The sequence below is a fragment of the Drosophila bipectinata genome, chromosome XR, assembly GCF_030179905.1.
Source record: "Drosophila bipectinata strain 14024-0381.07 chromosome XR, DbipHiC1v2, whole genome shotgun sequence".
NCBI classification, from domain to species: Eukaryota; Metazoa; Arthropoda; class Insecta; order Diptera; family Drosophilidae; genus Drosophila; species Drosophila bipectinata.
Genome location: NC_091735.1, coordinates 23119593 through 23132566, shown reverse-complemented (window position 1 = coordinate 23132566; position 12974 = coordinate 23119593). Strand labels below are relative to the sequence as shown.

The window sequence follows — 12974 nt, the reverse complement described above, 5'->3', positions numbered from 1 at the left end:
ACACGCTAGACTATCTACCACAAAGTAAGACGATGGAAGATGAATTATAACAACATAACAGAAGACAAAAGAATTCCACACATAAAAATTAACGTCTTCATTGGAAATATTAAATAATAAAATTGTTGAAAAAATAATAAGAAAATCAGGCCACATATTTATGTTTGTTGAATAATCCATCTCAACCATCTCAAAATAAAAAAACAAAAAATAAAAAGAAAATCAGAAAAAAATTTTTTTGTTCATTAAATAATCAGATGGTTTTCAAAATAAAAAAAATAAGAAAATCAGGCCACATATTTGTTTAATAATCAGATGCAAAATATAAAAGAAAAAATAAGAAAATCAGACAAAATATTCTTATTTATAAAATAATCAGATGGTTTTCAAAATAAAAAAAATAAAAAATAAGAAAATCAGGCCACATGTTCGTTGTATAATGCGCACTCGGTGTATCAATTAACGCCTAAGAACGCTTAATCACTTTAAGAAGTAACCAGAGACTCCAGCCCAGAGACCTCAATACATATAAATGGATCGGTTTGTTGAAAACAAAAAAAAAATAAGAAAATCAGACCACACTTTATAATACGAACTTAAAATAATGAGAAGCTAGATGTGGAAGGTACGGCTCCACACCGAGTTCTGATTAAAATCACATCCGCGCGCCTTTAAATAGGCGGCATGAGGCAAAAATGTCCTAACGGCTTTAAGCGTTATTTAGTGAAAAGGGATTTTTGATTTTGTCTCGAACATGGTCACACTACTATTGTGTAAAAGAATGGCTCTCTTTCTCTTCTCTTCTTGCTCTGATTTTTATTTTTTATTTTTGTGGGCAAATCATGTGTGAAAATCGAGCCTATAAACTTGCCCTTGCCATTTGTTCAGCCCGCACATATTTTCTCAATTTTTCTGTACCGCCACCCCACCACCCAGCCTATTCCCCACCCCCTTTCGCAGTCGCACTTTTCACCATTTTCCGCAAGAGCTTGGCTCATTGACACGAAAATTAGGAAATCGATGTTTGCTGAACGTGAATGGAAAACAGGCTGCTTCTTGGTATATCCCCTCCGCCCCCCAATGACAAGGATGAAGGATTGCAGAAAAGGTAGAATGTAGTTGGGTGGGAAAATAATCAGAGAGGATGTGGCATTCCTCAGGATTTTCCCTTAGGTGCAAAAATGCCGTTACAAATGCACAAATACTAATGCAGTGACGGCGGCATACTCGAGTCGAGTTACCGAAGCGGAAATTGTTATTTTAAGTGGTAGCGGAAATTTCACTATAAGGAAGTGATGATTTAATGAAATATTTCCGTTCTGAGTGATACTACCTGAAGAGACAGAGACAGGGGATAGATGTAGAGAAAGAGAGAGGACACGTTCTTCCTCGTGAAGTAGAGTTTATAAATAATTTTATAGTGACTATGGGATAACGTTAATTTTGCGGTTGGAAACACACTTAAACAAAAATCTAGTCTTTTAAAAAAATATTTAAGAAATCCATATAAGAGAAAGTTATCCCTCTTAATAGTCTTCACGCTTTCTTAGCAAATATATCTACATATAGACTATGCATATAGTCTACTTCCTCTTCCTGTGACCCACACCACACCACACCAGCCACTCACTCCCCCGCACACAGTGTCGTGTCAAATGCTTGTTAGCGCCTTGCCTTTTTAATATTAAATGAGCATTTAGCTTTTTACCAAATTAGTCAAGTGTCTTGGTGTCTTAGTTTGTTCTCTCAGGTGTATAACTGTGAATGTGGGCAGGTATCTACATACCTCTATACATACATATTCCTAATTGTTCTGACAATTTAACTAACTTTAAGGCAAAAAAGTAGTGGCAGGGCGGGTGAAGGCCGTGCCGGCAGATGCTATCTTTGTACAAATATCCTCTCCTAATTGAGTTCACGGAACAAAATATACAGAAAATCGAGACACTTTGTCCTCTTCAAGACCTTCGGGCGGCTCCTCAACTTGGCTCTTGGCTTGGCTTTAATATGTGGCCATTTAATTTGTGGAAATTTCATCAAGAAGTAACCGGACCGGACCGGATCGGACCGGACTCGCCCAATAATAAATATGTAGTTGCAAATTAAGGTCTTTAAGTCATTTTACATGCATAATTTATACAATTAGAGAGGACATGCCAGGGGAAAATGGTAAATTGGATTAGCAGGAGTGTTACCAGACGCCTGAGAACTAAACTGATTTAATAAATTAATTGATTCAAATTAAGAAGGCAGTTGTCTCTTTATGAGAGTTATTTTCTGGTTACTTCATTAAAAGGAGAATTTAAGTAGAAACCCTTGCCTAAGCTACCATTTAGAAACATAATTTTAAAGAACGAAGCATTTTAAGTGTGGCCGTATTTGCGCAAAATTACTTAAATCCCCTTTCACCAAATAATGCCACACTTCACATTTTTGCCCTGTCCCGAGTATATTTAAAGGCGGGCGGATGTGATTTTCATCAGAACTCGGTGTGGAGCCGTACCTTCCACATCTAGCTTCTCATTATTATAAGTTCGTATTATAAAGTGTGGTCTGATTTTCTTATTATTTTTTTTTGTTTTTTTCAACAAACCGATCCATTTATATGTACTGAGGTCTCTGGGCAGGAGTCTCTGCTTACTTCGTAAAATAATTAGGCGTTCTATATGCGTATTATATTACAAACATGTTGCCTGATTTTCTTATTTTTTGTTTTATATTTTGAAAACCATCTGATTATTTTATAAATAAGAAAATTTTGTCCTGATTTTCTTATTTTTTTTTTTTTCAACAAATCGATCCATTGATATATGTATACTGTGGTCTCTGGGCAGGAGTCTCTGCTTACTTCGTAAAATAATTAGGCGTTCTATATGCGTATTATATTACAAACATGTTGCCTGATTTTCTTATTTTTTGTTTTATATTTTGAAAACCATCTGATTATTATAAGTTCGTATTATAAAGTGTGGTCTGATTTTCTTATTTTTTTTTTGTTCTCAACAAACCGATCTTGCGATCCATTTTAATTCTTAAAGGCGTTCTTAAGCGTTCTATATGTATCGTATGATATATAATTGATACACCGAGTGCGTATTATATAACGAACATGTGGCCTGATTTTCTTATTTTTTTTTGTATTTTGGAGACCATCTGATTATTTGATGAATAAAAAAATGTTTTCTGATTTTCTTGTTTTTTGTTGTTTTATTTTGAAAACCATCTGATTATTCAACAAAGAGAAACATGTAGCCTGATTTTCTTATTTTTTTTTTTTATCAACAAACCAATCCATTTATATGTACTGTGGCCTCTGGGCTTGAGTTTCAGGTTACTTCGTTAAGTGATTAAGCGTTCTAAAGCGTTAAGCGTTCTATATGTATTGTATTATATGTATTTGAACATGTGGCCTGATTTTCTTATTTATCCTTTTATATTTCGACAAATTATTTTTATATTTACATATTCTATTACCAAGGTAATAGGAGAAGGAAAATGAAGTTAATCATCTGATTTTCTTTTTTTCTTTTTTGAACCAACTGATTATTTTTAAAACAGAAATATGTGGCCTGATTTTCTTATTTTTTGTTTTATATTTTGAAAACCATCTGATTATTTGACAAAAAGAAAAATATTTTCTGATTTTCTTATTTTTTTTTTTCAACAAAGAATATTTAGAAAAGTGATTTTTATACTTAAAATTAAAGAGAGCCTGATTTTCTTGTTTGATTTTTTAAAATTTTGTTCTCCTACTTTTTGCCCATTATGTTCTTTTCCAAAAGTCTTTTTGCCAATGGTTTTTTTGGCCGGAAAAAAAATTTTTGCTTGTAGCAAGATTTTGTTGTTAAATATTTTTTTTTTGTTTGTTGTATTTTTTTAATGTGATCATCTAGTTCTCATGGGAACATCAACTCTGGGTTCTCATACATTTTTTTTCCATTATTGTCACGGTTACCACTTTAAAAATGTTGAATGACCCAAAAAAAGATTAGAATTTTTATTTTTTCATAATGTTTCACATCTTTATAATATTCTTATTTAATTAATTTATTTAATTTGCTTTTTATTTATTTTATTTCATTTATTTCCGTTCATCCTGGCTACCCATTTTTTAGTAAAAAATATCCTTGAATTAAATACAATTTTTTTTTTTTGGTAAGGTCTCTTTATAAACTTGTTTATTTCTTTTCACCGAAACGCGATTTTATGACTTGGCTTAAACACCTTACTGGATGCATTTGGTTAACCCAACGCTGGCAACCTCAAAATGGGTCCTAACTTGGCTTAGACCACCGCCCCCTCCTCCCCCTTGCCCAGTCAGTCGGTCCAGTCCAGTCCCTAGCCGTGCTTTTCGGCCCGGTCCATTTGGGCCTGTTCATTATTAGCTGGCAAGAAACCCGACCACAAGCCAAAGCCACAAAGCATCCATCTCTGCTCTGTTTCTATTACTGCACTGAGAGAAAAAAATAACTAAGACTAGAAAATAACAGGAAATACTGTTACGAAGAGGTATTTCCTCACCTCTAACCTGAGTCTGTACTTTAATGTTTGAATATTTTTTTTGTATGATAGTTTTCTTTCAGTGTACCGACGCCTCGGGTTGCATTTGTTTTTTTTTTTTCGGAGAGAATTTTACGAGGTTACGAGGCCTCCAATCGTTTTGGTCGCCAGGTGTCAAGCTGCCTCAGTGTCCAATGTCCTGTATCCTTTTCCCAGGCAGCCGTGCTTGTACGTCCTGGGTCTGGACTTAGCCACCAGAGACGTTTTTATGAAGCTTCCCTGTGGTCGACTGTCCGTCTGTCCGCGTGTCCCTCTGTCCGCTTGTGTCCTATTGTGTCTCTCTGTTTAAATGTCTATTCCGCAACCATTTGCCTGTCTCTCTATCTCTATCTCTATCTCTATCTTTGGTTGCAACAGCCATCTCTTTCGTATGTGTTTGTGTGCTTCTGTGGCCATAAAACGTGAGAAATTCTATGCCAGTGTTCCAAAAGGAATTATGACCGTATTTCGGTTTATGACCACTAAACCTGGCTCAGAGACATCCAGAAACAGGGCCCAGAACCAGAACCAGAACCAGAGCCGCCAGAGGTGAGCAATTTGTAAATGTGTAAATGAGATAGCTCCTGGGGATTGTGAGTAGATCCTGCAACGAGGGTGGTTAAACATACATACATAAATATACGAATCCTTGGCACACACACACACACCCTTTAATGGCAAACATATCTCCTTGATATATACACTTGCCACAGATTTATAAACCAATTAGCCAAAGGCCATACACCAACCAACTCGTAGAAGAAACTTTCATTTGTGTGGTTTTAAATTGGATCACAAGTGTGTGGAAAGGATGGCGTGTGAATTCTCAAGGATGCAACAAGGATACCAAGACTTCCAATGCTACTAGGATGCAATGCATCAGAATCTCATCACTGGTGGCAACCAAATTTTGCGGTTGCCATAAAAGCGCAAATCGAAGATTTGTTTACTAGATGTACCGACACGTGCTTCCAAAATGGGAAATTGAAATCCCCTTTTGCTAAAAGCTTTTCCTCCATTCCTATTTTCTATTTCCTTTTTTTTCACCGTTTTTTAGAGAGAAATGTAACTAAAATCCGTAATACCACCAAGCTTTGGTAAATTGGTTTTCTTACGGGCTTGTAGTTTTTGGGGCAACTGTATTTTATTTTCAGATTCTATTGGCATGGGTCTGATGCTGAGGTTTTTAAATAATAACTGGTTCTTTATTTTTATTTAATTGTATTCCAAGAGAGGGTATTATAATGGGGAACATGGGAATTAAGGGAAGATATAGCCATCACTGTGGGCACTATAGGGGAAAATCCCATTTCAAGGGATCCCATCAGGAAAAATGGACAAAAAATCTGAAAAATATTTTGTCTCGGGGTTTTGATGCAGAATGGTGGAGAATCGATCTAGAAATCGTTTAAAACACTCCGCTTGAGAATCGGATGAGAATTGGGGAAGATATAGCCATCGCAGTGGGCCCTATAGGGGAAAACCCCATTTCAAGGGATCCCATCAGGAAAAATGGACAAAAAATCTGAAAAATATTTTGTCTCGGGGTTTTGATGCAGAATGGTGGAGAATCGATCTAGAAATCGTTTAAAACACTCCGCTTGAGAATCGGGTGAGAATTGGGGAAGATATAGCCATCACTGTGGGCCCCATATGGAAAAATCCCATTTCAAGGGATCCCATCAGGAAAAATGGAAAAAAAATCTGAAAAATATTTTGTCTCGGGGTTTTGATGCAGAATGGTGGAGAATCGATCTAGAAATCGTTTAAAACACTCCGCTTGAGAATCGGGTGAGAATTGGGGAAGATATAGCCATTACCGTGGACCCTATGGGGAAAACCCCATTTCAAGGGATCCCATCAGGAAAAATGGAAAAAAAATCTGAAAAATATTTTGTCTCGGGGTTTTGATGCAGAAAGGTGGAGAATCGATCTAGAAATCGTTTAAAACACTCCGCTTGAGAATCGGGTGAGAATTGGGGAAGATATAGCCATTACCGTGGACCCTATGGGGAAAAATCCCATTCCAAGGGATCCCATCAGGAAAAATGGACAAAAAATCTGAAAAATATTTTGTCTCGGGGTTTTGATGCAGAAAGGTGGAGAATCGATCTAGAAATCGTTTAAAACACTCCGCTTGAGAATCGGATGAGAATTGGGGAAGATATAGCCATCACTGTGGGCCCCATATGGAAAAATCCCATTTCCAGGGATCCCATCAGGAAAAATGGACAAAAAATCTGAAAAATATTTTGTCTCGGGGTTTTGATGCAGAAAGGTGGAGAATCGATCTAGAAATCGTTTAAAACACTCCGCTTGAGAATCGGATGAGAATTGGGGAAGATATAGCCATCTCTGATACGATAGTCCGTAACTAATATGATAGATAGTAACTGATAGATAGTTGAAAAACGCATCTCTATTACTTATATTATCGAAAATAAATTTGATATTCACTAATCGAGATATCGATATCAAATCGCTAATGTGACCAGTTTGAGTATTTTAATTTGCAAAATCGGTTAACTTGATTTTTGTTTGGTTTTTTTTTAATATTAGCTGGAAAATAATTTTAATATTTTTGAATATACTATATAATTATAAAAGAACAAGGTATTTGGTATGGCATTTATTCAGAAACTTCCTATAATATATTTTATATATCGTTAGAAAAGACATTCGATATATCGATAGGAAATTTTTGGGCAGGCTTTTTATATATTTTTCTCAAAAGAACTCACCTGAAAGCCATCGTAGGTCCAGCTGCCGAATTTCATGACGCAGGTTTGCTCGTCGAAGGGAAAATATTCGACGTCGATCTCGCAGGAGCTTTTATAAATGGCCGGAGGGCGCCACTCCACCCGTCCCGTGTAGTTCAATGTGGCCTTGGTGGCCAAGGTCACCTCAAAATTGCCATCGGCGCTGCAAAAATTTTAGATCCAATATTCATGAGAAAATTTAAAAAGAGAAACTTAGACCTTACTTGTTGTAGAGGACAATGTCCGGACGCCATATGTGATCGGAGGGGACGTGTAGCATCTCGACGCCGCCATACTCCTTGGGCTCCCACTTGAGCTTGTAGTCGTACCAGGACTGCTCCACCCACAGATTGGTGGTCATTATTTGGTTCTTCAGATTGACATCGATCAGCTGGGATAGCTTCAGCTTGATGCGAACGGTGAGAGCGTCCGTAACATTAACCACCGGCCGGACCAGTTTGTTGTAGTTGCTCAGCAAATCGTCGTACAATCGTTTCGCATCCGGATTCGCTGTGCTGCCTGCAAATAAAAAAATACGGCGGAAGCAAACGGATACGGGCTTATTGTTACGGCTTCAGTTACTTCAGGGCACTATATATACGGTATATACGCTTCAATATGAATAAACTGTCAGCACGGAAAGTGCACAATTGCAGTAAAGTGGGTCAGAACGGGGTTCAAATTGGTTTCGGGCCACAAAAACTTTTCTCGATTCGAGTCCGAGTCCGAGTCCGTGCCCACATGGCCTAGGGCCCATCAAAGTGGTCAAGTTCATTAAATGCCCTCAATTGTTGGATAGTTTTTTGTTTAAAATTAAGGAGAATTGGGTTTAATTTAGAGTTTCCATAAGGGATTCATTAAGTATACCACTAAAATATTAAATATATTTATTTTTTAATCAAGAATTGTGATAATGATGGTATATCGTGTGAGTAATTGCTATTTAAAAATTGTGCCACAAAAAAGTGTGACCTTGTATGAAAAAGAGTTGTAATCACATTTCACCAAATAATGTTACCCTTTCCCTTAAAGGCGTTAGGATATTTTTGCCTCACGACAAGTGTATTTAAAGGCAGGCGGATGTGATTTTCATCAGAACTCGGTGTGGAGCCGAACCCTCCACATCTAGTTGCTCATTATTTTAATTTTTTATTTTTTTGTTTTTTCTTATTTATTTTAATACAATTTCTGGTACCTGATTTTTCTTATTTTATTTAAAAGATTTTATTTTTTTCATTTAAATTCGGTTAAAAGTTTGGTTCTTAAAGGGAATCGATGTCTTTGTTTAAAGTTGTTCAAATTGCTTAAAAACTGGAGCTCGAGGAATTTTCTTGCTGATTTTCTGATTTTCTTATTTTATTTAAAAAATATTATTTTTTGATTTATATTCTGTTATACATCTGAAGGCCTGGAGTGTTGGATATATGTACCTGATTTTCTGATTTAATTTTTTAAGAATTTGTATTTCCCTTGCGGTAAATTATAATATTTGTTCAAGAACCATAGATCTGAAATGGAACTGGATGATGAGCTGATGTTTTTTTATTTTATTTAAAAACTATTATTTTTTTATTTAAATTCGGTGGTTTTACATATGGTGAACCAACGTTGCTTCGCATCTGGTGCTCTAATATTTCGGATATACCTGATTTTCTGATTTATTTTTTTTATAATATTTGTTCAAGAACCATTAATCTCGAACTTCGAGATGATGTCAACAAGCTGATTTTCTTATTTTATTTAAAAAACTATTATTTTTTTATTTAAATTCGGTGGTTTTACATATGGTGAACCAACGTTGCTTCGCATCTGGTGGTCTAATATTTCGGATATACCTGATTTTCTGATTTATTTTTTTTATAATATTTGTTCAAGAACCATTAATCTCGAACTTCGAGATGATGTCAACAAGCTGATTTTCTTATTTAATTAAAAAAAATATTTTTTGACAACTTGTTAACAACTTGTTAACAACTTGTTAACATTCTTCTTTAATGTCTCATTGCATCCTGCTACTTTATATTTTAATTTTCTTTTTTTTTCTTTTAGTAATTAAACATGTGGTGGGGCCTATATTGAACTTGAGGACGAGCTGATTTTCGTATTTATTTTTGTTGTTTTTTTTCTGAAACTTGCAAACATGTTATCACGTGTCAGGACTACGATCGGATTATTTGTATTTTAATTTATTTTTTTTTAATAATTAAAAAGGTGGTCCTTATATGAAGACGATTCAACTTGGGTCCTGATTATTATTTTTTTTAAATATTATTCTGATTCTGATATTTTCTATATATTTTTTAATGATGCTCGAGCTTTCGTCTTTTTGGCTTGAAATCTCCAAGTCTTCTCTTTTTTCTTGGGCCTTATTTTTTACTTTATTTTTAATTACTTTTTGAACAAAATCTGGCGCTTTTGCACTCAGGAATTTTGAGTTAAAAAGATAACTTTTTTTAAATAAATAAATACTATTGATTTGTGAGCCCCAGGCACATTGGTCCAGTCGAACACTTTTGTTGGCCAAAAAAAAAGTTAATATAACAAAAAGATAGTGTCCACCACAACCAGGAGAAAGAGTTACTACCAATGTTTTTATTTCATTTTTTTTCAACTAAATCGCTCATCTGTAAAATTACTGAACCCACTGAGGGTATCAAGCTCGCAGTTTTCTCTCAAATTTGATCAATAAATGACAATGATAAAACTTAAAAAATTAAAATAATTAATAAAAATGTTTCTTAAAAAAAAACAAAGATAATTTTTTATAAATATATGGCCATTACAAAAAAAAAAGAAAAAAGAAACTATTATATACAAACATGTCACATTATTTAATTAATCTAAAAAAATATTTTCCTGATCTGGAATAAATGTATAGTGTGACCTTGTACGCGATACAACTTAAATCCCATTTTATTAAAAAATGCCAAAGGCGTTAGTACATTTTTGCCTCTGCCCAAGTATATTTAAAGGCGAGACGATGCAATTTCCATCAGAACTCGGTGTGGAGCCGAACCTTCCACATCTAGCTTCTCATTATTATAAGTGCTTGTTATATAACAAATTTGTGGTCTGATTTTCTTATTTTTTTTTCTCAACAAACCGATCCTTCGTCTTTTTCTTTCGGGTTTTTCTTCTTTTATATTTTATACCAAGGTATACGTGAAAGTTGACCTGAAGCCTGTGATCTGATTTTCTGATGTTCTGATGTTTTGTTATAATTTTTTGGAATTTTTATTTAAATACTGTGATAATAATTACAAAATACATAACAATAAGCTGCCTGATTTTCTTATTTTCTTATTTTTTTTTTTTAAGATCTGATGCTTATGTCAAGTTCATCTTCAATGAATTTACTTTCCAAAAATTTTGGAAACGGAGTCTCTTCTATGAATTGTATCTGATTTTCTTATTTTATATTTATTATTATATTTTTTTTTTTTGGTCTCTGATTTCGAGCTTTTCAAAGATATTCTTTTTGTTATTATTTTTATTTTGGTATCTAAAATGAAGATCTGATGCTTATGTCAAGTTCATCTTCACTGAATTTACTTTCCAAAAATTTTGGAAACGGAGTCTCTTCTATGAATTGTATCTGATTTTCTTATTTTATTTTTATTTCTTTTTGGATATACCTTTTTTTCTTTGGTTTAACGTTAGTTATGATTAGTTCCCGTGGACGTTATTTTTTTTTTTTAATTAAAAACTAAAAACCTTAGCCATCAAATTCCAAATCAAAGCTCAATGCCTCTTCTACAAACTGATATAATCCCATCATTGACCCCCAAAGCCCCCTTCGAATCAAAACCCATAGGGGTCATTAATTATTCGCGAGGCATGTGGATGTGGGGAGGGCAGGTGGAATTCCTTCGATTCCTGTTTAAAATCGAAATAGCCTTTGGGATCAAATCTCACCTCTCATCCTGCCTGCCAGTCCATGTCATGTCATTCAAAGCGTATTAAAGTGGAGAGTCCTGCGACTAAAATTGATTAACCTGAAGGGCAATAGAGAGTGGGAGGAAAGGGGGAGGTATATAGGTCGCAGGATGGTATATATGTATGTATCCTGGACACGTCTATGGCGTAAATGTGCGAAAATTGCAGGTGGCCCTTAATGATGCAGGAAATGAGTTAATGCCCCGTCAATGCCAGCGACACCAGGATAGCACTAACAACAACAACAACAACTACTAATAACCAACAACAACAAGAAGAAGAAGAAGAATCAGCTAAAAGCAAAATGGTTAAAAGGGGCAAAGGGCTGGCAGGACTGGCAGGACAACAAGAAGGACTCCATGGCTCAGTCAAGCGTTTGGCTCCATTGTTGTTACTTCCCACCCCGAACATCATCCTCTCATCCTGCCAACTTTCCAAACCTCCAACCAGTCAACAGCCATCGTCCTGCTGCCCCTCCCAACCTCCCAGCCGCCAACATCAACTCCCAACTAGCTGTGATCCTGTCCAGCCATCAGCTCCATTTCATTCGCATCCTGTTGCACTCAAATAAATGCAATTCAATTATACTCTCATTTGCATTAAGTTGCTGTACTTTATGGGGGTGAAAGGTGAAAGCTACTACTTATTTTTTTTTAGTTAGTTAGTAAATTGTACTAATAGTTAGTATTATTAACTAACTAAAAAAATAGAAAATTTTATTTGGTTTTTTTTTTTAATATTATTTAGAAGAAACTCTCACTTTGTCAAGCTTTTCCATGAGGTTATCTTTTATTTTCTTAAAAATTTAATAAAAAAAATAAAAATAATAAAAAAAAAATCTATTAAATTCAGTATTTAAAGGACTATTTATTACTATAAAATAATCAATAAACTTTAAAAAATTATAAAAAAAAATAAAACAGGCTTTAAAATTATTGAAACAAGACTCCCTAATATTTTTAATTTATTTTTTTTATTAATTCTCCCAATTACTCCCCAAAACAACCCCTATATTTTCTCTCAGTGGAGTTTGACATGCAAACCATGGGAAGGCGGCAAGAGCCTCAGAGTTCTGGTCCGTCCTGACCCCGTCCTGGCCGACCAAAGCCTGATTGGCATCCTCGCCTGGGGGCTCAGACCGTTTGTCCCGAGGAGCAAAGACCAACCAGGGCTTTAGCTCAGTCCGGATCAGAATCAGGACCAGGCTAAATCACAATCTGAATCAGAATCAGAGGCATTATAAAAAGAAATACCAGATAGGGGAGGAAGGGGCAGCTGTAAAATGTCGGCAATGTCATTATTTCGAAGCTTTTCGCTAATCAGCTTATCATTATAACTTGGCCATGCCAGCTAGTGGCATTAAAATAGTTGATTTAGATGCAACAAAATAAATCAATTAAAAGATTTTCCTTCCAACCTCCTCCTTTTTTTTTTTTTTGGGGAAAGAAAAGTGAAAGGCAAGCAGAGAAAGCCAAAAGGCCAAAAAGGACAACAAAAAAAAAAAGGCCCAGAACGGAAAAGCTAATTAGCAGAGCCAGCCATTCCAGATTAGTCCAAACAATAGCCGCTGATGGGCGGTGGATAGTAGGGAGGGGTGGGGGCGTGGCATATATACATTCCCCGTTATCAGCGTATATCATTAATTTAATGTCCCGCACATTAATTGACTTTGTCAGAGGGATGGAGGGTGGAGGGGTTATCCCATCCGATAGGCGATGGCCATAATGCGAGAATATATAA

The 12974-nt window shown here is 35.3% G+C and overlaps 1 protein-coding gene across 4 annotated transcripts in view; it reads right to left on the bottom strand.

Annotated features, from left to right (window-relative positions):
* nAChRalpha3 (nicotinic Acetylcholine Receptor alpha3) overlaps positions 1-12974 on the bottom strand; it is a 142047-nt gene that overhangs the window by 34062 nt on the left and 95011 nt on the right. For all 4 annotated transcript variants that reach the window (XM_070276581.1, XM_070276580.1, XM_043213081.2 and 1 more), the window contains 2 exons: positions 7523-7817; positions 7281-7461 (listed from right to left, as the gene is read on the bottom strand). In XM_070276581.1, the coding sequence (XP_070132682.1) occupies positions 7281-7461; positions 7523-7817 (476 nt within the window). The remainder of the gene's footprint in view (positions 1-7280; positions 7462-7522; positions 7818-12974) is intronic.